Below are 27,796 nucleotides of genomic sequence, written 5' to 3'. Positions count from 1 at the left end.
CGTATCATAGACGGTTCTATTTCCGATAGAAAAGCTATCAATGAGCTTGGAGAGAAACTATCGGCAGGGCTTTTTACGATTGACAAATCCTTTTACAAAGGTATTCAGAAACTGTGGATCCTTCAACACCTTCTTATCCCACGTATCCAGTGGCCTTTGCTCATTTACGAAGTTTCAATGTCGTATGTCAATACGCTCGAGCAAGAGGTATCTTCTTTTATAAGGAAATGGCTGCACCTTCATCGCACTACCACTAATGTTTGTTTATACGCGGCCTGCTCACTATGTCCTTTGCCAATAAAAAGTCTAACGTCCATTCCTAAATCTGCTAAAATAAGCGGACACTTACTGCTTAGGGATTCAAAGGACCCCCTAGTATCAGCGGCACCACCAGTTACGACGGCAGAGGCAGAAGTAAAAGTGAGGGCAATGATGGGCTTGCACCAACACGGTAAAGGTGGGTTAGGTCTGTGTCCGAGAGCTAAAATGCCTGCTTCATGACAATGTTACTCATACAGGAAGCTAATAACAAACACTGCAAAGGAAATAGAAGAAGAAGAAGAACAAGTAGGTAGAGTTACGCAACTTCAGGTGCAAGGGTACTGGAGTAAATGGAATAACTACATCAAGCACGATCTCTCCTGGAAATCCTTGTTGGCAATGCAACCAAACTTAGTGTCATTCTGCTTAAGTTCGACCTACGACGTTCTTCCGTCCCCGGGTACTTTACAGCGTTGGCGGATATGCACTGAATCCTCTTGTTTTTTATGTGAAAAAAAATTGTGCATCACAGCTGACATCCTAGGTGCCTGCAAAACTACTCTTGCGCAGGGTTACATTCCGCCACGATTCTGTTTTAAAAGAACTTGTGGAGTTGCTCACTACTTTTTGTAAGTCCATCACGTCACCTGTAAAACAGCTAAATAGCATTAAGTTTGTTAAAGCTGGTGCCCACACTCCTGGTAAAAAGTTTAAACTTACAGGTCTTTTACATCTCGCCTGCGATTGGATGATGATTATGTCTGACTTAAAGGACAGATTTGTTTTCACTGGGCATATTGCTTTAACATCACTCAGGCCAGATCTCGTTATCTATTCCAACAACAGAAAGCATGTGATTGTGATAGAGCTTACCTGTCCATGCAAGGAAGATATGGAAACTTGGCATTCAACTAAGATGTCCAAATACAATCCTCTGGTGAACATCATCAAACAAAACGGTTGTCATATAGATCTTTTTGCCATCGAGGTAGGTGCCAGAGGCTACTGCTCTCGATCTGTTTCTTCGTGTTTGAAAAGACTGGGATTGGACCGCAGAAAAACTTTTCAAGCTGCTCGTCAACTTGGTGACATGTGCATGAAAGCTTCTTTCTGTATTTGGGTCGCTAGAAATGCAAAGGTATGGAATGAACACAGCCACATCCCTATTTCAACCAGCTTTTCCATACCCACTCCTTTAATGCCAAAGGCCAAACAACCAACAGTCACCAAGCCCAATACACGTGTTAAAGCAGGCCAAGACCCACCTACCAACAGCAAAGTAATTCACGCAGGATTAAAAAATAAGGGAAACACCTGTTACACCAATTCCATCCTGCAAGCATTAACTGCAATCCCATCATTTTGGTTACATTGTGCTTCGGAATCTTTATTTATTTTTTTATTTTTTATTTATTTATTTCACGAATGTTTTACAAGGATGGCCATTTCAGACATTATAAAGTCTGTTATCAACATGGGTCCTTGGAATAAATAGGATAAAAAAAATATTAGTAAAAATAAAACAAGAACATGTAAATGTACAATAAAAACGGTGAGTATAAAATATATAAACTGCAAAAAACACACAGACAAAAGGCTAAAAATCAAAATACCACACTAGAAAATGAGTTGATCAAGACGAAAAACAAAAAACAAACAAAAAGCCATAAAAAGGACTAAATACGCAGATAATATTCTCTCAGTTGCGACTTAAAAATATTGTATGATTCACATTTTCCAATGTCCAACGGGAGTGTATTGTAAATATGTGCTCCAGTGTAACAGAAAGATCCACGAGCATATTCCAAACGAAGATTAGGTAATTTCAAGCTATTTCTGTTGTTACGTGTGTTTCTTGTGTGGTTTGTTTTTGTGAAGTAATTCTTAAAATTTTCACACACATCGTTGTCCAAGCAACGGCGAATGAAATTACAAGCTCGCATTTCTATCATATTGACAGTATCAGGTGGTGTCAAGAATTGATTTCCAATAATTGAAGTTGCTCGTCTATGTAAAGATTGGATTTTGAGTAGTTGTGTCTGAGAATTATTAAGGTGAACAAATCCGCAATATGTTAATACTGGTTGAATCATTGTTTGAAAAATTGCCAATGCAGCTTGATCTGTAATGAGCGGGCGAATGCGATATAGTAAACGTAATCTACCGGAAGCTTTTTGATACGTTAAATCAAAGTTGCTGCTCAAATTCAATGATGGTTCGATAAGTACACCAAGATATTTATACGTGGATGTTACCCTCACAGTTTGGTAGCCGTAAGTTACGTTTAATGAGCTGTTTTGTTTAGAGAGGTTATTTTTCGAACCAAATAACATTGCTTCAGTTTTTCCTGCTCCGAGATTTAAAATTAATTCATTTTCCAAACACCATGCAAGTACACAATTCATGTCGGATGAAAGACGGGTTTCTATGATCTCTAAGTCCTTACCAGCAACAAATTAAACAGTATCGTCTGCATATTTGACTACTTCAGAGTGTTTCACTACGGTACAAAGATCATTGAAAAACATAATAAATAGTAGTGGGCCCAAAATTGACCCTTGTGGTACTCCACTATTGACTGGATGTTCATCAGACAAAGAATTTTTGTATTGAACTTGCTGAAATCTACCAAACAAATAGTCTGTGAACCACTCGTGTTCGTCTCCAACAATTCCAAAACTGCTTAATTTTGACAGTAGTTTACCATGACTTAACATGTCGAATGCTTTTGTGAGGTCTAAAAATACGGCACCGACCATTTTGCCATCGTTAACCTTCAATTTCAGTGTCGATAAAGATTGTTGCAGCCAATTCAGTTGAGCGACGAGGCCTGAAACCGAACTGGTTGTTGTTTATTAAATTGTTACTTTCCAGATATGCAGTCAATTGTTCATGCACAACTTTTTCAATCACCTTGGATATAGCTGGAATAACAGATATTGGTCTATAGTTATTAACAGTCACTTGGAAAAGTTGAAGTTTCAAAAGACATGTTAATAATATATGTCAGTGGTGAAGCGATTACCTCCATGCAGTCTTTGAGTAACCAGGATGGTAGATCATCTAGCCCAACAGACTTTTTACGTTTTAATGATTGTACATGTTTCATGGTTTCATTAACAGTGATTGGTTTAAGTCGAAATTTTGGGTTAGATTTACTCGGTATTTCTTTATGATATTTCCAGACGGAGTTTGTCAACACAAAAGCAGATCTTTTAAGTGAATTTACAACATTAGAAAAAAATCTACAAAACGCATTAGCAATAGAATGTTGATCGGTTACCAATTTCTCGTCGATTTGTATAGTAGTATTCACTTTTTTTATCGACCGCCAGAAGGATTCTGGATTTGCGGTGTTCTCCTCAAATAACTGTCGCTGATACGTATTCTTTGCTTTACGAACTTTATTATTAACCTTGTTTCTTATTTTTTTATAAGCGGTGATATCTGCTTCTGATTTGGTTTTACGCGATTTTCGTAACAAATTGTCGGGTGAGTTCATCTCCTTCTTGAGATCACATGGCTTACCGCGAACTTTTTTACGAATTAATGGAGCCATGGAATCGTAGGTGCGATATATAATTCCCTTTAACAAAGACCATGCTTTATTGACGTTTGTTGAATTATAAACATCTTGAAAATTCTGTGATGAAAGTGTTTGACAAAATTTATCTTTGTCATAATTTCGATAGTTTCGACAATTTATTGTTTTGCTAACGAAACGAGTGTGATGTTGTTTTCTAATACAACATAAAAGGTCATGGTCACTAAAAGAAATGGGGATGACTTTGGTATCCGCTATAACTGTGCAATTAGTTGTAGCGATAATGTCGATAAGAGTTTGTGACGTTTCCGCTATTCGGGTTGGTGATTTAATGACTTGTTTAAAACCGTGTAACGTTAAAGCTGTTTTAATCCCAACATGATCGTTCTTTTTCAGAAAATCGACATTAAGGTCCCCTAAGATTATAACTTCTTTGATACCGTCTAAGTACATCAGATAGAAGAGATGAAAAATCTTTATTAAGATACTTTGAATTATCCGGGGGTCTATAAATTACGGAAAGTAAATACGATTTCGCATTTTTTGGACATATTTCTAACCAAATACCTTTAATTTCATTTATTTCTAGATCGTGTCGCCTTTTATAAATAACATGATCAGCAACATAAAATGCTAACTCCGCCTCCTTTTCCAAATTTACGAGATTTGTGTATACTTTTAAAATAAAGCGAATAGTTTTCATTTGAGCATAAGTAAAAACGTTTTTGCAGCAATAATACAACAAATAATAGAGCAGCCACAAACGCTGCTGCTTTCTGTGCTGCCATTTTTCTGTTGATGGTGTGGATGGTCTCTTGTCTCTCCTCTATTAAAGTTTGTTATGCTGAGTATGTCCATGCTGTCCCAGTCTTCCACAGTTGTTGACCCTTCCGCCTTCATAAGAGCCTTACAGCGTGAGATGTCCAGTATTAGGAAGACCCCATTCAACATTAATACCTAGCAGCACGTGCCAGAAATACTGCTTCATGTCTTGGGTGAATTAACAGGCCCTTCTGTTATCGCAAATAATATCATCACCAACATTATAACCGCTACGACGTCATGTAATGCATGCTTCTTATCAACTAACAGGGAAGAAAGTATGCCTATTGTGCAACTCCCTATCTCAAACACCGTTACAGGTTCAATTAATTGTTTTTTGCAGTCCGAAAATTTGTCTGGAAATGGATGTGACGGTAAAGCAGCTGTTAGAGTTGCACCATCCGATTTAAATAACTCTTCTGTGTATGTGTTGTTTTTTGTGAAAATGTAAAAATTGTCTGATTAACATTCACATAAAAGGGGGAGGGTTATCTTTCCCTAGCGGTTTTGTATTACCCCGGCTGTTTCTGTCATAAGCAGTCTACCGTAATCCTAGAGTTTCCTCACTCTTCACTCTCTTATAGAGTAATCATAAGAAGCATAGCAAGGGGGTTCGACTATGTCTTGTCTTTGGGTGCGACGACCCCACTTTTTACCCCAGCCAAGTAAGTAAGTAAGGAATCACCTGCTCCCTATTTCCACATTTTGTGCTCCCTAAATTCCATTTATGCTCCCTTTTTTCATGCGTACGATTGGATTTAGGGATCATGCTCCCTATGTCCAAGAATTTAGGGAGCATGCTCCCTAAATTCCACTTTTTGCTCCCTAAATCCACTTCGTGGTCCCTATTTTCAATTTCAGTGCTCCCGAAATCCAATTTGTATTTTAATAATGGTAGCTTCGAGCATGGACGAATTGTGTTAGTCAAGGAACTAAAGGGTAAGGTAAGGTTATGTAAATAACTGGCTACATATATAGGATTTTTGTTCCTAATTGAAAGCTTTATATACATTATTCTTTGTATTTTCGTTCTCACTGGGTAACAAGTGGAGTCTCAATATATCCAGTGTTGTAACTATTTCAAATTTATAGCTAGTCATGTATTATAGCTAGAGGCTAGCTAGCTAGAAATGAATGAAAATGTATTTTTAGCAAGCTATCCATATCTACAGAGTTTAGTAAGTCATTATTAAATGTTTATCTTGCTAGCTAGCTACATTTCAGACCTCACTCAAATATAGCTACGCTAGAAAGCAATTCAAATCAAGCTGTTAGCTATTATATTTTAAGCCTTAGAAATGTGCATATTTTATGTCTAGTCTCACAAATATTGAGAGATATACCCTGTCTATTATTTCCAGGGAGGGTTGGAGGGACATGGCTTTGATTTGTGATTGGGAGTCCTGGAGTATTTAATGCTCATTTCGAGCTACGCAGTCCCAATTAGGTTCCGTGCTCTGCTAGACAACTCCCTGCAAGACCCAACAGTCCACACAGTGTGCCATCTCCCCAATTTCCCTCGCGTGGCTTGGCTTAACCCAGGCTATGGTAACATTCACTCTCGCCCATATATTGAATCGCCGACAATGGGAACCAAACCCCGGTCTCCCCGCACAAAGTGCAAGAGTTATAACCACTAGGCTGCGGGGCCACAGTCTTTGATTTTTGGTTCTGTAAACTACTACTGACATTGAAGATGCAGTGATAAACAGTTATTTGATAAATCCATAATGGCAGACTTATTTGTGACATTTGGCCTTACACTATGTGGATTTATAGTTTTTGTTGCTTATTTAAGCCAAGGGAAAACGTTTTAACGAAATATTAGAAGGCAGCAGAAATAAACGGGACTATACTGTGGAGAATAAAATACAATGTTGATGTCTTGTGCGGGATATCTCGTCATTAAAAGATTGTCTTTAGTAATCGCTGTATATACACCATTACTTCCATCGCAAAACAGTTGTGGTCTCTTTTAGTCCAGTTCAAGTCACTGCCTCATATATTAGGTGTACAATAGGTTTTGTGTATATATAGGTTTTGGTTATATTATGTTTATGGACTTGTGTTTAGTTACAACTGCTTCTTAGGACTTCTTGTCAGTGTAGGATGGCTCAAACAAAACAAAGTACGACATAAATAAAAGTAGAAATAGAAGTGCTTCACACATTACATGTGACAATGATAGGTCTGCGAAACATTTACCACGCAGGACGATTTGTTCCTTCTTGTCTGCGGGTATTTTTCCTTAAAAAATCAAATACATGCCATGTTGCTGTCATGGTATCATTTTCCACCTGGTCTTTGGTGTTGTACGAGCCCTGGTATACAATGCATGCCTTTTAACATAAACAATATTGGATTTGGGGGAGGGGGGCCTGTCTACTTAACTTGTAGGGACATTTTTCCTTTTACAACAAAAGTTTTCTCAATATATTTGTGGAGGGTTGTAGGTCAAAGGAATTGCTTGGCCTACTGAACTTTTGCAATAACAAACAATATTGTGTAGCAAAAGGATTATTGTTTTTTAAATATTGAGTAAATTGCTTCTAAAATGATTATAGGCACCCAGCTAATTATTCCATGTGAATAATAAATCTATTTATGACAATGATTACCAGGCCTTATTTTAAGGCACAAGAAAAAACGTATATAATACCTTTTCAAAACTAATATTTGAAATGAGTTATGTTTTTGTGCATTTTGTAGCGTGTAACTGTAGCTCTCTATACCACATTGCTGATGAAAAATGTAAGGATATTCAACCAGAGTTAGCTATTGCTTGAATTGTACTTTTTAGAAATTCTCAAAATAAGTTATATAAAAACAAGGAATATGGTAAGAATTATCTGAGTTAAATTTTTTTTGTGTCTTTTACTTGCTCATTATTTTAACTGACCTTTTACCAATAAAATAAGTACACAGACATTCAATCATGCTTGACGTGTGTACTGTGATATTTTATTAAAGCATTGTTTTCACTATCTTAGATTAAAAAATGCAAGGGCAAATTACAGCTTCCCCAAGAGAAAGGTAAGTATGTCAAGTTGGATATATACATGACTTTGAGTGTAAAATAGGAGTGACCAAGTATAACTTTTGATCAAATCTACATATTTTAACTTTGTGCAAATTATATTTGTGATTTTTTTCTTGACTAAAAAAAGTGTAGAAGAGTAATTATATAATGGTTCTGTTGTATGCGCAAACAAGCTTGGTGAATTATTACTAAATTGGTGCAAATTTTTGTTAACTTCAATTTATCCAGCAATTTATAGTATATATTTTTTACTCAATATTTATTCCACAAATTTATGTGATAATTTAGGTGAAATAAATAACCAGAAAGCTGGTCTTGTTGAGTCATTAGTTAGTGCTGTGGAAAATCAACAAGACAACAATAAAATTGAGGTATATATATTTCCCTGTTAACACTTATTATTTCTATTTATTTCGTTGACAGCAGCCCTATATAATAACAGCGGCAATTTAATTATGATATACTTATTATTTTTACCCTTCTGTAAACTGTGCAGTCTATTGCTGTATTTATTTTATTTCTGTCTTAGAAACCTGCTTTGAATTCTACTGGAAAGGGTATGTCTTTCGTCATGGTTTATGTGATGAAGCATAAGACAGCGTCGACCTCTGGCCCGGTTGTTCTTGCTTTTTCCACTTCACTATACAACGACTGCAGAGTGTACATTGATAAAATTCGAAATAAGATTCCAGGTGTTGGAGTGGAACCCAGCGATTTGGTTTTCATCAGTTGGAGTGGTAGGCAAATGACTTCATCTATGATCGGTGACCAATTCAATGCATTTTTTCAACGTGCTACTACAAAAAATCTTTTGGAAAGAAATATAACGGCAACGCTAGTACGCAAATCTTTCGTATCTACCGTGCATTCGTCTGTTCCTGGGTTAAAGCGCGACTTATCGAACATGATGTGTCACAGCGAAGATACCGCAGCTAAATCTTATTTTCTTCAGGAAAAAACAAAAAATGTAGCTCAAACATTTAAGCGAATGCATAGCGCCATGAGGTCATCATCTTCATCTATGAGTAGCGAAGAAATTGAGAGGAAAATTACCGAAATCTTTAAAGATGTTTTGTCATCAGATGCTACCATAACTTTGTCATCAGTACGAGAGAAAAACGATCTGTTGGTGAATATTCCATTGACCGAATATCAAATTCGCGACAAATTAAGATACATTGTAGAAAACCAAAAACTGAGTAGGAGGGGAAATCAAACTTTAAATTACGAGGAAGACGTTTTACCTCCAACAGATGAGCTTGGGCCTCCTGAAGACTCAGATAGCTCTGCGCATGATGATCATTCTAAATATGAGTTCTCTGCTGAATGTCGGTCACGTACATTGTATCTTCCAAAAGAAGAGATTGCCATACGTAAAGCTTTTAAAGAAATTATAAGGCCGTTCTGCTGTAGAACGCATTTTAAAAACGATCGAAATCTGAAGGAAATTTACGAAAAACATGGTTTGCAGAAAATACTCGTGAAAGTAAGGACTGAGAGGCGGAAATATTGCTGTAAAAAGTAGTAAAAACATTTGTTAGAAAGGACTTTTAGGATAATTGTTGCACAATTACGTTACTTCAAAACAAAGAAATTCTAAAGCAGTTCGCTTTTTACATAGCCACCTATTTTTATTTTTTTATTTTTTTTCACGTTTGGAACGTTTGGACAGCGTTTCACGGACCGATAAGTCTTGCCTCTTTCATCTTGCATGTTTTGTTTTTGAGATTTGTATGGATTGTTTTTTGTTTTAACTTAGCTAATGTCTTACACACACGATGACCTTTACTTTTTTTGTATTTTACTTTTTTCGTTTAATAAAATCATTTGTTGAGTTATTTTTTATTAAATCGTTATCTTCCACAAAGAGAAAAGTTCCTTGTTGCACTATGTGTTAAAATTACATTTTTAAAAGTACAACTCAAAAATCTATACCTCCGCGAATATACACAACCTTAAAGTAGCTAAGCTCTAGTAACCATAAAACACGGTTAAAACTTCTGGCGGTGGAAACAGGCGTTAAATCGAAAGTGGGCGTTAAAAAAAATAAACTTAAATATTCATTTCTTCTTAACATAGTCTTCGTCTTTTCTGTCTTCTAGCAAATTGCAGTTAATCTCATTACTTACTAGAGAAAGAGACGAAAATCTAAAGTAGGAATCCTAGTAAATGCTTTATTTCTTTCTTCCCTGGTGGTTGATTGAATAATAAAAGCTCTTAAGGAACGTCCCTGCTGAACAACGGACCGTTTGTCCGTAATTTATTTAACATTTTGTTACTTGGAGACGGGGCATTTTAAGCATAAGACTTTTAAAGCCTTCCTTTACGCGAAGTAACTTAATGGGAAGGAAACTTTAGCTTGCGAATTAACCCTTTACGATAAAATTGAATTTGTGGTTTACGGTTAAATGTAGAACAAACTATGCTCCCTAAATTCTAATTATATGCCCTAAATCCAATTAAGTAGCAGGAGGAAATTGAAATCATTTTTTCTTAAACCCTGTTTTTCTTTTTAGTTCTGTGTAATTACAAACTAATTTAAAATCAGTTTTTGATTGTATTGTTATTTGAAACGAAAAGAATACATCTGAAATTGTAACTTAACAAAATTTAACACAGTAACGTTGACTCTAACATTTGTTTATGCACGTGATCATGTGTCTTTTATAACAGAATTACAGTATACCCTGTGGCGGGCGCCTTCTAATTCAGACACTTCTGTAAAATGGACGTTTTAAGCTCCCCAAGGCGTTTTTGATAAGACACTCCTTGATAGGAGCTCTTATTCGGGTTTTATATAATATGACCAAAATAATCTCTTTATCACTTTTTACACCGTCAGGCGAAAGAAGAACGCCTCGGGGTTAACTGCCGTGGCGAATTAGTACTTCTTGTCCCGTAACATGATAGTTGATGTGCGGCCAAACCTTTGAGATGTGCGGCCGAACGTCATAACACTCGGCTGAACGTTGTGATGTTCGGCCGCACGTCCGCAAGTCCGAACGTTTCAAATTATGAATGTTCGGACGAACGTTTCAGAGAATCTGGTCTGTATATTTTTACCTAGCTTTGTGTGTTTACACGTTCTACACCTTACGGATCGAGTCTCATCAAAGTTTGTCGAACAAGTTCTCTAGAAACATTGATGTTATATTTCAAACATACCAATTCGGTCATTTGTTTTTATTAAAGCTTTTTTAAATGTTTGTTGCATCCAGGCAAATGTTCCAACATCCGGCCGAATATTGTGATATTCGGCCGGGCTTTCAAGATCTTTGGCGGAATGTTTGTATGATACAAACACCCGGCCGAACGTTTGAAACTCGGTAAATAAATATATACATAAATATATATATAAAAATATACAGATCAGATTCTTCAAAACGTTCGGCAGAACATTTATAATTTGAAATGTTCGGACTTGCGGATGTGCGGCCGAACATCAAAACGTTCGGCCGCACATCTCAAAGGTTCGGCCGCACGTCGACTATCCTGTTACGGGACAAGATGTCGATAACGGCAATTTAATATCTTTTGAAAAACACCAAAAATTGAAACAGTAAGACCAGTTATAAATCATTACAAAAAGGTCCCGCCAATTAAAACGCTTTGGAACGTGACAACGCGACATTTTTTTCTCAATTTTGGCAAATACCGTTAATTTGTACATGCTCCCGAAGTTCTAATTTTAAAACGTTTTTATATCAAGGAAAAAAAAGAATCTTTTCTATGCGGTTGCTTTTCCGGGAATCGATTTCCTGTGTGATCTCATGCTAAAGTATCGTGTAAAAGGGATAATTTTACCCAAAAAACCCTTCTTAAAGATTTGGGCAAAATTTAGACAAAAAAAAGGTGCTCCCCAAATCCAAGTAAGCAAGTAAATGTTTAAAACGGGATTCTGATATTCTTTGAAAAGGACAAAAAATGGAAAAGAAATCGCTTGTACAAGTCAAGACAAGCAGTTGCGATCAATTAAAACTCTTTGAAACGTTTAAACGCGACATTTTTCTCAACCAAAATTAATTATCGCTACTCTGCACATGCTCCCGAAATTCTAATTTTAAAATATCTTTATTACGGAAAAACAATTGTTCTATTCAAGGACAAGTCGTGTTAAATCTAAAATTGAAGTTGCAACAATCCGGTCCACATCACTAAGGCATTGAATTAACTTCAGTTAAACTTAAAAACGTGTTTTTTTCAAAATATGTTCTGCAAACTTTTTGAACAAACCTTGACATAATGTGATCCCTAAATCCACATAAGCATGTTTTCGTCAAAAGCGGGAATATTATATATTCTGGAAAACACAAAACAATAGAATAAAAAAGGGTTTCACAAGTCATGGCGAAAAGATCACATCAATTAAAACGCTTTAGAACGTGTAAATCTCAGTTTGGTTCAGAAAAAGTAGCAATTACTATTAGGTTGTGCATGTTCCCGAAGTTCTATTTTTAAAATATATTTGTCAAGGAAAAAAAATTATTTTTTCTAAGCCGTAGCATTTCAGGGATTTGATTTTCTGTACGACGTTAGGCTAAAGTATCCTGTTAAAAGGGAATTTTTACCCAAAAAACTCTTCTTAAATATTTTATAAATTTGGATAAAAATAAGGTGCTCCCCAAATTCACGTAAGCAAGCAAATGACTAAAGCGGGACCTTAATATTTTTCAAAAAAGACAAAACAAAGGAAAAGAAACGGCTTTCATAAGTCAAGACAAAAATATCCTGTCTAATAAAATGCTTTAAAATGTAAAAACCTTACTCCGGTTCTAAAAAAACAGCAATTATCATTAGTTCTTGCATGCTCCCGAAGTTCTAATTTTAAAATTTCTTTATTAAGAAACTTTAAGCGTTCTTTTCGAGGACTATATATTTCAAATATGAAATCGAATTTACACTATTCCGGTCTATACTTCTAAGGCATTTAATCAATTTAGATAGATTTTAAAAACGTTTTTAAAATATCGTCCAAAAGTTGAGAAGAAAATCGAGCGAAGACAATTCCACTGCTTTCCCTGAAGGCCTTTAGTTGCTATTTTTTTACATTTTCGTAAGTAGCGAAATACATTGCGGGTGGAATTTGGTGGAATTATGTTTTTTTTGTTCTCTTTAGAGGTACTAACAAGTACAGAATAGAATGGATATATGAGAACAAATTGATACATGAAATTCAGCCATGCTCCCTAAATCTATGTGATTTCGCGTTTTTAACAACTTAATTTCATTCTATTGCCTTTTTTTTGGCAACTAGAGATAAAAACGGTGCGTTAATAGATTTAGGTTACTCACAGATTAATAATACTACTTTAATTTACACATGATTGATAATATTGACATTTTTTGATGCTCCCTAAAATCAATTTTGGAATGGAATTTCGGGAGCTACAACGAGATACAGTAAGTAAGTAAGTAAGTAAGTAAGTAAGTAAGTAAGTAAGTAAGTAAGTAAGTAAACATTTATTTACCTAAGAAATGATAAGTTACATTACTAAAAGAATAAATTAGCAATTAGGAAGGAGACATTCCCGATAGCCAAGGCTAAACAAAGGAGAAAGCCACCAAGAAAAATGTGAAATATTTTCATATGTCAGTAAATACTGTAAGTTTACAAAGATTAAAATGAAAAAGCATTATTGATTATAATTAGTATAAATGAAAATTCAGTACCATATAGTCAAATAGAAAAAAGTAATGAGACAAAATAATGAAGAGGAAAGCTAGTTGATGTATTGACTCATGTAGAAACTTGTAGATAGGGATTTGATTGTGCTTAATTTACAGTTTGTGAGGTTCGTATCAGGATAATTTCTTTGCAGATTGTTCCACTGTAATGTGGAGATTCTAGAGAATGAAAAAGATCCAAACGTCGATGTGTTGGTTCAATAAGCAAACCAATTGTGTTACATCTAGTTTCATGAGAGTGTGAGATTCGATCAAATTTGAGTGAGGTAAGTGTGTCAGATGGGAGGTTAGAGTTTAGGAATTTGTGGATAAATTGAATGTTAAGGTCGAAGAATTTAAGAATTCCAAGTTCTGCAAATATAGGCAAAGATGGGGATCTTGGTTCACTGAAGGTGATCAGCCTAAGGGCAGCCTTTTGGAGGGTAAGTATTCCGTGGGCTACTGTGATGTCTCGAGTGCCCCATACTTGGCAAGCATAGCTTAAGTGAGAACTAAAGATAGCATGGTAAATGTTTAGCAGGGATTTTAGGGGAACATAGTGACGAATTTTAGATAACATCCCATTGGCTCTTTGAAGTTTAGTAGTCACAGATGAGACATGATACTTCCAGGATGGTAAATGTTTAGCAGGGATTTTAGGGGAACATAGTGACGAATTTTGGATAACATCCCATTGGCTCTTTGAAGTTTAGTAGCCACAGATGAGACATGATACTTCCAGGAAAGATGTTCATTAACATGAACACCCAGGTATTTCACACTTTTGCATAGAATCAAAAAAGGTAAAAATTCAAGCCTACGAGATTGGGATCTAAATACAAGAAACTCTGTTTTGCTGGAGTTCAGTGATATTTTGTTGGCGTTAAGCCAACACACAAGGCGTTTAAGATCAGCATTCATCCCTCTACAAAGGGATTCTAGTGATTTTGAGAATTTCAGCAGATGAGTGTCGTCAGCAAAATGATAGGTCTCTGACGATTTGATACAATTATGCAGATCATCAATATACAACAAGAACAGCAGCGGACCAAGAACAGAGCCTGAGGCACACCATGTAGAATGGCTTTAAGTTGAGATTTGAATTCACCGATTGAGACATACTGGAGACGACCAGTTAAATAAGACCTGAACCAATCATTTGCTTTTCCCCGAATACCATAGTGATTTAGTTTGGATAGAAGGATTTTGTGGTCAACAGTATCAAAAGCTTTTTGTAAGTCGACAAACACTCCACAGGCAAGCTCACCTTTGTCAAGGCAATGTCTAATGCGTTCAACTATAGTAAGCACAGCCTGTGATGTTGAATGCTGTTTTCTGAATCCAAACTGTTTGGGATATAGGATATCATGATTGTTGAGAAAGCCTATTATTCTGTTGTACATAACCTTTTCATAGATTTTCTCAATGTTTGACAATAATGAGATTGGTCTGTAATTCGACACATCTATAGAAGAACCTTTGTTTTTGTAAACAGGCACCACTCTGGATGTTCTTAAAGATCTAGGAAAGATACCAGATCCAAACGAAAGATTGATCAAAATTCATATAGGTTTGGAAATATCATTTTCCAACAATCTTAGAATTTTGATTGGAATACTGTTTGGTCCAGAAGATTATCGTGGAGAGATGTTGCCAATAATCCCGATGATTTCTTTTTGGGTAACAGGTGATAAGAAAATTGAGTCTGGGTTTGGGTTTTTGAGGTAGCCAGAGTACCTCTTGGATGTAGGTGGAATTTTGTTCCTAATAGAATTTGCTATGGATGTAAAAAAATCATTAAAACTATTGGCAATATCAATCTGGTTTGTCTCAAGTTTGCCGTCAACCTGAATGGAGGTAGGAATATTAGATTTCGACGGTTTCGTAGAAATAATGCTACGATCACCCTCCCATTTTGTGCATGTTATTTGAAAAAAGGTTAAAGTATTTGGTATAATGGTTTGTTTTACTTTGTCTGTATAAGCTGACAATCATGTTTCGGTAGCGTTTGAAAAGTTGTCGGAACTCTGATTTAGAATCTGGATCTTTGGCTTTAGTGAATTTCCGAAAATAAAAATCACGTTTAGACATAGATTTTATGATGGCAGAAGTAATCCATGGTTTTTGTTGGGTTTTGATTTGCCTTTTGGTGAGCCTGCCTGTGGGAACGTGTCTGTCAACAAGCTTTTGAGTTTTAGAATTAAAAATGTCAAAACAGCTGTTTGGGTCAATTGGTCCAGGACTATTAAACTCAACACCCCAGTCGATATCCAGGTAATCTAAAATGAAATTATGTTCGTCAAATTTGGACCAGTTTTGGTATTGAATATTTTTTTCTGAGTTGTTAGTCAATTGGTCAGGTAATATAAAGAATTGAGGCAGGTGATCAGAGATCATGTGAATAAGGTTACCAGAGATTGATGGTTGACCAGTGACAGAGAAAAAAATATTATCAATTAATGTCTTGGAAGTCGCTGCTATTCCTGTTGGTAATAAGATCTGGGGAAGTATAAGGTGGGAGCCGAGTATATCAATGAAGGCAGAGAGTTCTGCATCTTCATTGAGTTTTAACAAATTTTTATTGAAATCCCCCAGTAGAAGGATTTGTTTCTTTTCAATGCTGACTTTATTGAGCAAGGGTTTTAAGAAATCACGATTAAAGGAATTTGTTGACATACAAGGATGTCTACCGACAATTAAGTTGGTTGTGTTAGGCAAGATCATCTCTGCAAAACTTGATTTCAAGTATTTATATTGGTACATAATGTCATCCAAGTCTGTACGAGGAATGAAATTATACTGGTCAGAAATATACAACAAGCTCCCTCCTGCTGAGGATTCAGTGGGGGTGGATAAGCACTGGTAACCTTCTATATGGTAATTGAAAGTTGGTGGTGAGCCTTTGATAAAGCGGGTTTCAGTAATACCAATAAAAGAGAACTCATGTCTCAAAAGGGCTAAAAGAGTGTTACCAGATACCAGATAAGTGCTTTAGTACAGCCATATAGTGTGTAGAAAATGAAGTGAAGTGCACAAAACTTTACGGTGTTTCCGGTGTAATATACTATTTAAAAAATAACTTTCGACAACTTAGGTAAAACAAAAGCACAGATTACAATTCAATGTTACCCCGTTATAGCGAAAGCAGCTGGCCAACCTTTTGTTTTTCAGGGAATGTTCCCGGGAAAAGTTCAAAAAAATGTTAAGCTGAGCGCTTAGTATAGGTAAACAATGTGTACTTTTTTTCTGTAAAAAACGTTATCACAACTTCGGTTAAACAGAAACACAGGAAACAGCCCCGTTGTTACCACCGGACTAAGCGCCTACTACAGGTAGACTGTGTCGCACATAAGTATAGGTATATATAACACCATTTTTAAAAAAAAGCTTTATAGCGACTTCAGTTTAAAGAAAATCAGGAAACCTCCTGTCGTTATCAGGTTCAGTTAAAAAATATATACTCAGCAATTTTATTTTTCAGCATAAGCTTTCATAGCATAATAAAATTGGTAGCTGCAATGCTTTTAATGGCTTAAGTGTGACGATCGTGCCATTACTGCGGTGGATTCATCGCAACTTAACAATCGCTCAGCTTACATACTGTTCTTTAGTAGAAGTTCTTTTCTGCAACAAAGTGGATCGGTGAAGAAAGTTTTTCTAGCGGTTGCAATTTACCCCGACTGACCATTGATTGGTCAACCCACCGAGAAAGTGGAGTTTCCTCACTCCTTTCTCTTTCTTGAGACCATGTAAGAAGAATAGCAAGGGGGCTTGACGTTTTGTCTTGTCTTTGGTGTTTACCATCCATCTGGAGTTGTTACCCCAGTCCAGTAGGGGGAGACCAAATTCGCTCACTTGGCCTACTGGATTGACGATCCTGCTGACCCGAGTTCCTTTTAAAGAGCCAAATGGGGTTATATTTTTTTTTCTATTTGCGCTAATTTTTTGACCTTTGTAGCATAAAACCTCAATTACAATAATCTGGTCCTGTTGTTAGGCTGGTCCATTGCAGCAATGATCTGTGTAGGGCTGAGTATAGGGCCCATTAACACGTGTAAAGCTACTGCCAGAGTCGCACGTTCTGGCGCACAGGAGAGTTTTTTATTTTAATATATTTTTGACATATACATTTTTTCTATATTTGTTCAATCTGTAACCAGTTCATTTATCGCTCTTTCTTGTGTAAAAAATGCTTTTAGGTCCAAGTTGGACAGTACTCGTGCTTGTAAGAAGCAAAAAAGTGTATTCAGCACCTACTTCTGTGAGCCGAATCCCAGTTTTGACAATCACCGTCCCTGTAGACAAGAGACTTTAGTGCAACCATGCTAAAAAAAGGAAAACGTGCCTAAAATTTAAAGTTGATCTAAGAACGCTCAACAGCACTACATCATATGTTTTCTTTTATATCCGCTGCTAGTTTTTTTTTTTTTTTTTTTTTTACTCTTTAAAATACCTTCGCTGTTGCTTTAAACCTGTACTTCCAGGGTCATGAGGGAGGAAAATGTAAATCCGAGCGGCTTTGTTTTACCCCAGCTGGTTCATTCAGGCCAGTTTACCGTAAATACCCAGAGGATAAAGAGTGAACTCTTCTCTGGGAACTTATAAAATGCTTAGCAAGGGGTTTGGTTTTAGCCTGTCTTTGGATGTAACGACCCCACTTTTTACCCCAGTTAAGTAAGGTGTCCAAGTTTACTAACTTGGTCTTCAGGCTTCACAACCCTGCTGTCCTTAGTCAAAATATTCACAGGCTGGTCCTGTCGTGACAGCTGAGTGTTGGGGCCCTGTAACACGTGGAAAGCTACAGCCAGAGTCACAAGTTCTGGCGCACAGGAGAGTTTTTTATTTTAATATATTTTTGACATATACATTTTTTCTATATTTGTTCAATCTGTAACCAGTTCATTTATGTTGTTCGCTCTTTCTTGTGTAAAAAATGCTTTTAGGTCCAAGTTGGACAGTACTCGTGCTTGTAAGAAGCAAAAAAGTGTATTCAGCACCTACTTCTGGGAGCCGAATCCCAGTTTTGACAATCACCGTCCCTGTAGACAAGAGACTTTAGTGCAACCATGCTAAAAAAAGGAAAACGTGCCTAAAATTTAACTAACAATCTTCCTTATATTTACCTGTTCGCGCATTACCTTGCAACACAACAATTTTTGCTTTATTTTTTTTGTCATTGGATACTTGTTTCTCTATATAAAAGTTGTTCATCATGATCAACTTCTTCTTCACTACTAAGTGATGATTCATTATTTTCAATACAAAGATTAAACCTTTTAGGTTTGTGGATTGTTAACATGATATTCTTTACAAAATAAAAAAACCTTAATTACTCATCAGTTAGGTTTTCTAAACATTATTCTGTTTTCATTGTGGGACACGTGTCTGCGATCCGTCCTTAATACAACACCATTACTGAGAACAATATTTGAATATATGGCAAGCCTCTCTAACTTTCATCTAAAGAACACATTTTACAGAAATAGCAGTAGAAAAAACTGCAAATCATCTTTATTTTTTACAATAGTGTATATCTTTGCGTAAATACTTGAGGAAAAGTCCATTCGTAAGGACTGATTGTGATGAACAAACTGGGATAACCAAATTGATTAACAGCATCAATCAAAATACTCATACCGAATTTGCCAATGCGAAGACACAAACCATTTATTTTTCAACGATTTTGCTGGGTTTAAGTCATAACATTTACAGCACCTACACCGAATTTATTTTAGACGACTTCTCCTTCCATAATCGACCAATAAGAATCTGACACTATTAAGATATCGATTGGTAACATTGAGTTGTCCGGGTTAGCGTCTGCAAGTTTTAAATTTTTTAAATGATGGTAGTGTGCTTCGGCATAACTAATGCTTTGATGAGCGATGGACGAACATATTTCTTTCACAAACCATGATATCTCAATGTTAACACTTTCTGCATTGATAACAAGGTTTACTCTTTCTAAATTTTTTTGAGAACTATTTTTAACGAATGTGTGTATCGAAATGTTTTTTGATTCGATAAATTTCAAATTTAACTTTTCTTTTATAGAGGGTAAAATGTAAGATAATTGAGATCCGCTATCAAATAAAATCCTTTGGTTGGTTTCAATGTTTTTTACCGAATTACCGACATGAGTGGAAGCGGTTTGTAGCAAAATCCCGTTTGTGTTGCTGGCTAAGTTAACATCCGTGTCTTCCAGTGGTGGTACATCCTTCTTTGTTTCTTTTAGCTCACGCCTTGCGGTCACATAAACCACGATACGAGAGTTTATCGACTTATGATTTTTATCACAAAAAAAGTAATTCGTAGAATATTTATGGTTGTTTGATTCGGCAAATAAAGAAGCGGCTGAATTGGTTCTTCGGGTTTGTTTGTTTCCGACGACACAAACACGGATTTAGCTCGGGCATCATTTTCTGTTCTCATTCCTTTTAAAACAATGTTGATATCCAAACTTTCTGTTGTATCGAACTGTCGACTAATAATAAGGTTAGGATCCTCCGGCGTTTTGGACATCAGAACTGGTATTAATAAAGGACGACACACTTCGGATCATATAATTCTCTCATCAAATAAACATCTTTAACATCGGAAATTCTCTCCATTTCTAACAAACTTTTCATGTGAGAAGATACTAACATTTGTTTATTTTCGTAACTTTCTTTTAACAATTTTATGGCGGTTTATCGTTCGATAATTTAATGCCAGCATTAACAGCGCCTGCATTTCCTTCGATAAGATTTTTTAAGTAAGTCATCTTCTGTACATCGGATAAATCTTCATTCCTGTCGACGGCACACTCAAAGTTATCAATAAAACACTGCCAGTTTTATGGCTGTCCGTCAAAGGGTTTAATTTCTAATCTTGAAAGTTTGACTATGTATTTACTTGTACTCGATGTGGTGATAACGGACGCGGTTTCTTGTTTCTCTTTAACTACAAATTCATTAATGTTCAACATACGTCTCTTAAATGCGATCGCATATTCTGTAGATAAATCCCTGTCCATATCATTTCTGTCTTTATCTAAAATATTAACAGGCTCAAAAAAGCAGTGGATGACGCAACAGTCTCAGGTTCTATATATTTTAGTCGTAGAATTCATAAACGAGGCATTTAGAAGAGACGACTGTCTCATATATTTGCAATTATTCGTATTGATACAAGATAAATGTCATTTACGGTCGACAATCTCGTCTCAGGTGCTATATATTTTAGCCCTAAAATTGATAAATGAGGCATTTAAAAGAGACGACTGTCTCATATATTTGCGATTTTTCGTATTATTACAGGATAATTGTACTTTAGGGTCAACAATTTCGTCTCAGGTTCTATAATTTTTGCCGTAGCTAGTGTGGAACAGTTTATGGGTCTAACTTCTTCTGCTTATTATAATGCCAAAAAAAGTTGAGTCAACTCACGTCTCTTCCGAATGGGTAACTTAATCGGACCAATTTCTTCAAGTTTTGTCAACCACCCGTTTCAAAACGGACGGGTTGAGTCCAGCATCTGTAAAAATGTGTTGGTATTAGCGAAGTTTTTCGGACGTGAGAAAAGTTTTTAAACCCTAATATTTTCTTAACCGTTTGTCAAACGCACATGCTTCTATAAGTTATTTTGATCAGCGGTCTAGCTCTACACAATAAATGTAACCGGTAGACAAATATCTAAAAAATAATATGATGTATTGAAGTGTCTTTGTTGACGTATTTTTCCACAGAACTTATCGACAGCTTGCCTAACGGGAAGCTACAACAAGTAAACAAAATGTATTTATTATCGAGTGCGAAAGGTCAGAAATTCCAACGCGATGTCTTGTTTACACCTTTCATTCTGTGAAAATAACCTAAAGATATTCATTACTTTGTAGACGGTAGACTAGAATCAAAATCCTATTCGAAGCAATATTTGATGTTAAACGGAGAAAAGTATTGTGTTAAGACTGAAGAGTGGCTGTGTATCAGGTGGCGGTATCGCCACTTCTACAGTGGTTACATTAATGAACTAACCAAGTAGAAAAATATAATTTAAATGTGTAAATATTTTTTCATTCTTGATATTTATTAAATTTTCGCTACGCTCTTCACTGAAAAAAGACACACCTCCAACAACTATCAGATTATCGATTATTCCAGTTCATGGACGCTGTTCTCGAAGCTTAAGCATATCTATAAAATCTATATTTTCTAATATGTTATAAACGCAAGTTGTATGTTATGTGGACACATTCGCTTATGTTATGATTAATAACTAGTTAATTAATAAACAAACAAAATTTACTAATTTCGTAAATATAAAAGTTCCAAAAAAATCAGTTTAACTTCAGTCAAAAGAAAATGTTCAAAAGCAGAGAATCGTAGGTAGAACTTTCATTCAATAAAGAATTATTATAGTAATATTAATTTGGTTTGAGACAAAAATAGACAGGCTTGGATTAATACCTTCACTTTTAAAATAATACATGTATCTTTTAAACACATTCACTTTTTTCTCCCAGAAGAAAAAACACTTTCTTTGGACAATCACCAAAAGAAACACCACATTTTCACATTTTACAGTAATTTTTTTTCACCTTAAAAACTTTTTTAAAAAAGTGAAGCATCCATGAACAGGAAACCAATCTTTCTAACGGAAGAAGATTTGTGTGATTGAAACAAAACCAAGACGTGCAGACTGCATTTCACAAACTATCTACATTTTGTATACCATTTTTTTCGCCCGAGTGAACCGAAAAAAGTATACACCAGGCCTGGACCAAACTTGTCGTTTATTCATTACTGTAGGTTTTTAGCACCTGCAGAAATTAATGTAATGTAATATGTAGAGCTTGAAATGCTGATGCAAAAAATGCATAGAATCACATGCTTTTGACGAGCAGTTAAGATATAAGGCTTTGCAAGTTTTGCTGAAACAGCAAACATTTGCCAAAGTACTTATATACCTAATATTTTGCAAGAATTTTTTTATGTATTGTAAAAACTGTATAAAGTTTTGCATGACAGACAGTGCAATTTTTAATGAAACGCAAAAATTTATGGCTTTATGCCACAATTCCACTCTACATTGAGTATTGTGTACTACTTCAGGTAAGTTGGTAAGTGAATACGCAATTTACAAACTTTTATTGTTACATAATTTTTTAATCCCTGTGCTTTATGCAAAATCACTTTTTTCAAATTTAAAACGCTACGCAGATTCCACTTAAAACAAAGAACTGTCCCTTTGCAAAACACTTATGCGTGAAGTGCTAAAAATTCTGGTACTTTTCTATCGTTGATTTGAATTGGAAAAAATTGCATTTAGCCCTCCAAAAATTTTTAGTTAAACGCAAAACAAAATTACTTTATGTAAAAATTCCACTTTACATTGAGTATGTGTAACTTCAGTGAAGACAACCAGAGACGTTCTCATTTACTACTTCGCAATGAAAAAGGATATGCTATTCTCTCTGTTATATACGATTAATATGTATTTAATGACTCTATTTTTATTGCTATTTTAGACCAGTTTTTTTTTGAAATCGTATTCTAGTAAAATTTACCTTTTTTTCAAAGAATAAAAAAGCCCATCGTAATTTGGTTTTAATTATTGATCACGTTTTGTCTTTATTATATCGCGCAGGACAAGTTATGAAATCTTAGTTACTTATCTTGTCTGAACAAAATACACAATGTCTACTATAAACACGCCTGCTGCACTTCGCTATTCGCTTTTTACTTTGCTTTATAAAAAGCATACATAAAATTATAAAAACATTTCATACCACCCTTGAACAAACTCTCTATAGGAACGTTTTGTTGTCATCATTATTCTTCTTGTTAAAATCATCTAAAAGTAGATTAGGCCCGTGGAAACATCCAGTTAGGCAGAAAAACAATTAAAAAGTTCTGTCATTTGAATTTTGATGACATCAGCAAATATTTCAGTATATTGAATATGCCTTTTACTAAAAAAAATAATCTGAAAATGCATTAAAAGATAGTATATAAGTCATAATTTAACAAAAAAATTCTTAAAATCTAACACAAAATATTAAATGTCAAATTGCATGAAATCCTCCCAACAAAACTTCAGACAAAATATGAAAAACAACAGCGTGCAAGGTGTAAAATCTAGTTAGTAGAAAGTTACAACATTGACAGTCACAACCCTGACAGTTACAACAACAATAATAATAATGTCAGAAATAACACATCTAAAATATGTATACAACGTGATTATGTGAAAAATCTTCCACAAAATTGATATGAAACCCTTCAAATTCAACTAAGAAAAAGCAGTCATTTAAGTACATACAAAAATACAACTTGGAAAGTGTAAAATATCAAATTATTATTTTTAGTATATATACGTGCATATGGTCCTCCCTCACAACAGTTAAACAGTTTCAGTCTGAACATTCAGTAATTTTTTATCATCACCAAATATTTATTCCCGTAATTACGTTACTTACAGTTAGTTTAAAGTTTAAAAAAAGTTTGTAAAACAAAATATAAAAAAAATCCAACTTACACAGCAGCTCACAGTCTAATTGTACAAAAATTTGTACTTTCAGTATTTTACATGTGGTCTTTTTCCACAAAAGTTTACACAGCATATAAAAAAGAGCAGTTTGCAACACAAACAATATAATCGGCAACCACACTATTCTCTGCTGAGAAATTTTAACCACAAATGTCACAGAGCTCACAGAAGTTTAACAGGATGTCAACAACAAAACAATAAAGCTTACTCCAATTAACGCACACACTTAAGTTTTACAAAATCATTCCTCTTAAAGTAAAATTTTTTCTCACACTACCCTAAAAGTTCAATAAGTCTTTGAAAGATTTTGTGGCTTGTTACATCATAATTCGTGCTCAAATAAGATCCCTAAGTTTGACTACTAAGGTGGATATAAATAGCTAAAAGAGGAATAACAACATTAATCATCAGTTCGCTAGCTAGGTTTAGATATGGAGCTTGAAGGTAACATTAGATAAGACAGATACCCAGTTAAATATAGTTAAACTGGGAAGACGCCAGCTAGCTATTTATGCTTAGTAAAACACATATAAAGAGAAACAATAACAATATAAAAATTATGACATTTGCAGTAAGTTCAACAAAATAAAAAGTTTCGCTAGCACATTTGTTTGATAGCCAGGTAAGAGCTTTATATAGCATTTTGAATTTTAGGACAAATACATTAGTTACGCACCAGGGGAAACATTAATTATGCAAAAAAGTGTAAAAAAATATGTTAGATTTTTTATAAAAAACGCGGTAAAAGAATTTGAAGCTTTTAAGTGACTTTTTCGTGGCAAATGCGAGTCTGCCTGACACGTAACTCTAGCGACATAAAAACATATATAACGTCTAAAAATATATAAAAAGTTCTTACTATTTGTGAATCCAAGTCTACTTTAAACCCAAGCTTTCATTTTCTACTTCTAATTTTTCTTTACTACTTCTAATATGCCCTTTATAACAATATTTCAATGCAAAATGTGAAAAAGAAAAACAGTTTGCAACAAAATCAGTTATTCTGATGATATTGCATACACTTTCTCTCCACAAAAATGTAAAAAAAGAATGGTTCTAGGAAATACTTTTGATTCAACAAAAATCAGTATTTGTATCTTGTACTCATTTATGTTGTACAGAGTCCTGCCCAGTAAGAAGTTTTTGCAGTGTTGTACTCCCTCAAAAAAGTTGAAACTTTTCTTAATTAAGACAAAATGTCATAAACAAAAACATTTTAGTCAGAACATCTAGAACAACAAAAGTCACTACACTTAAGGTACCAGAACTACTACATGTTAAATAAAAATCGGTTCGTCATATTGCATGTAACCGATGTATATAAGTTACACAAAATGTGAAAAAAACATTATTTGCTTAAAAACAGTCCTTAAACTCTTCTTAAATATACTTCTCAAAATACTTTAAACAGCAGTAAAATTTCAAATCATTCCTTCGTCTTAGCTAAAAGATTCACCCAAAACCCAGATAAAATACCAAAAAACACAACAATCTATAGTTTAAAAAAGAACATATTCTTCAATTGCCAAAAAGATATTTCTACTAAAAAATAGATACTTGACATAATTCATATCAATTGTTGACAAAAGGTCTGCATTCCAATCCAAATCACCAAAGGCGTTAGACACTTGTCTGATTACAGCATGACTTTATCATCATCAGTTTTGCAAAAATTCTCCTCTTCTACCCAATCCAGCAGGATCAGAAATCTACAAAAAGAAGATTGTCGCTTTATAATCCGAGTCTTTTTCTCCTTCTTGCAGAAATAAGTTCACCAATATATTCCCCTATGAATTCATCCTTCTTAATTAGTCTAGTTACAAAGACTCCAAAACCTACAAAAAAGCAAAGACGAACTAAATTTCCTAAAACATTTTCTTCATGAGTTTAATTAATTTAATTACTTTAAATGAGCCTCTGCGCAAAATAATTGTAATACAAAATATTACATATCACATCATCAAATTTGTGCTTTTCGATATGATCTGGGTTTGTACGAGACCGTATATGGTGTTTCGCAACATCACACAGAGTATCTGGCTCTCTTTTTCTTGCCCTTCTCCAAACAGTCTAAAATATGGGTAACCACAAAGAATATTAACGAGGATCGGATAAGTATTTAGCAGACAGCAAGTAAATTGTCTTAAATGAATATCTTTGACCACTAAAATATGAGTTCAAGAATAATTGTGACAAGGCACTTGAAGGTTCTGAAGTTTGGTAAAATTACAATGGAAATGTTATTTTTAACAATCTGTCTAAGAAATGACTTACGGTCATAAAAGGTATGCACAATGTAGCAAATCTACTTAATTTATATTTCGAATTTATGTCTCTTTTGCAAAGCATTTACCGTGTTTCAAGTACGATTAAATTTGTTTTCATTGAAAAAAAAGTGATTAAAATTTCATTACTTACCACAACAGAATCTTCAACCTTACCTTGAAACACTTCTAGAGCTTGTGTTGCAGTCGGTTTATCTGAATAGTGAGACCAGCAATTTGAAATTAAGCAACAAATTTGATTTGCTTCTTCACCATATAGCTCCTTTAAGTTATTAACGTTAGGTCTTTGCCCCGATCCCATGGTGAGTTTAACTTACTTACAACTTCGAACAATGTTATGCTTAAGGCATAAATATCAGAATTTGTTGATGCCTCATTATCACCTTTGATTAGCTCTGGTGAAATATATGCCAATGTTGTGGCTGAAACATTTCAACATATTATAATATTTTTATTTTACTTTACGCAATAAGTAATGGGTTTTTTGTTAAAGTAGAAGTATCATATCCTTAAAAACGGCAACTTCACTAAAATCAGAAATTTTTAACTGGATATGTTCTTTATTGCCGTTGACAAGCACATTGGACTGTTTTAAAACAATAATCTTTTCTTTCAGAGAATATAAAATAGTCATGATTGTTGAATAAAGTGACTAATTGTTTTAGGTTGTTGACAATACAGTGTGAATCTTCTTTCATCACAACCTGGCAATATTCAAATAACAAGGCAGAAGGTCTCAAGGAGTAACCACGGAATCTGCAAATATTTTCGTGTTTTATCTTTAATAAGGCATTAGCTGCCCTTAAAATTGCTTTTTTTGAGAGCATCTGTTTGAAATTTTTTGCAGCAGCACTCTTTTCCCGCAATGTGTGTTTAAACACTACCGCTGACGATCCTTTTACAATTATGCCACCAGAAACGTTCAGTGGTATGTCAAAAACCTCCAAATGTTTTATTTGCCCTGTACATAAAAGGTTAATTTTTTTAAAAGTAAATCCGGCCATAATTTTACGCAACGATATCTAAAAGAAATAATTCACTATTAGTTAGAAATTACCAGATAGCCAAACTAAAGAGTATCTAAGTTTCTTCAATTCACCAGATTTAAACCATACACCCAAGCGTCGTAGTTTGTAATTTTTTCAAAATTACTTTATGCTTTAATCATTAAACAAAGGAACGGGGAAGTAAAGCTTTTAGTAATGATAGCCGTATTTTGTGTGTTCACAAGGGTTGCGCAGCAGCTTTATTAAGCCACCCCACCCCCCGCAAATCTTTTTTACATTATATGCAAGTAAGTGTTAATAAGTTACTGGAGCTCAATAGTTATATTAAAAACTTATTTTATATAGAGAACATTATGGCACATATCTTTCAATTTCGGAAATTATTGAACTATTACTTAGAACTAGTTATTGGTCTGTGGAAAAATCTACGGGTTCCCTTATCCTGCATTTTGTGAGGTTGGCTACTGCACTACTATTTTGGGCAGAGACTGTTATTAGATAGGGCTATTATTGGTGGTTATTCTGTAAACAACGCAGTTTTGGAACTGGTCAACTATTATCTTCTTTTTTGGTGTCTATGGTTCTCCTTATTCTTAGTCCTCGTTACTAACCTCAAGAGGGTGTAACCTCTACAATTCAAAAA

General features: G+C 34.8%; 2 protein-coding genes across 2 annotated transcripts; one reads left to right on the top strand and one right to left on the bottom strand.

The window, feature by feature from the left end:
• Window positions 1–5,003: 5,003 nt before the first annotated feature.
• Window positions 5,004–9,501, top strand: LOC130649081 (uncharacterized). The gene is made up of 4 exons (XM_057455285.1): window positions 5,004–7,465; window positions 7,618–7,660; window positions 7,956–8,038; window positions 8,197–9,501. The coding sequence occupies exons 1-4, from the start codon at window positions 7,463–7,465 to the stop codon at window positions 9,190–9,192; spliced, it is 1,125 nt and encodes a 374-aa protein (XP_057311268.1). The 5' UTR covers window positions 5,004–7,462; the 3' UTR covers window positions 9,193–9,501.
• A 4,436-nt stretch (window positions 9,502–13,937) lies between these two features.
• Window positions 13,938–17,139, bottom strand: LOC130629535 (uncharacterized). Its single transcript, XM_057442786.1, has 5 exons — window positions 17,007–17,139; window positions 15,413–16,288; window positions 15,069–15,315; window positions 14,440–14,852; window positions 13,938–14,392 (listed from the first exon to the last, which is right to left on the bottom strand). The coding sequence occupies exons 1-5, from the start codon at window positions 17,137–17,139 to the stop codon at window positions 13,938–13,940; spliced, it is 2,124 nt and encodes a 707-aa protein (XP_057298769.1).
• Window positions 17,140–27,796: the final 10,657 nt, after the last annotated feature.

This window comes from Hydractinia symbiolongicarpus, chromosome 1 (genome assembly GCF_029227915.1).
Source record: "Hydractinia symbiolongicarpus strain clone_291-10 chromosome 1, HSymV2.1, whole genome shotgun sequence".
Lineage (NCBI taxonomy): Eukaryota > Metazoa > Cnidaria > Hydrozoa > Anthoathecata > Hydractiniidae > Hydractinia > Hydractinia symbiolongicarpus.
Note: the sequence above shows the minus strand (reverse complement) of the source record. Positions and strands in the feature narration are given on the sequence as shown.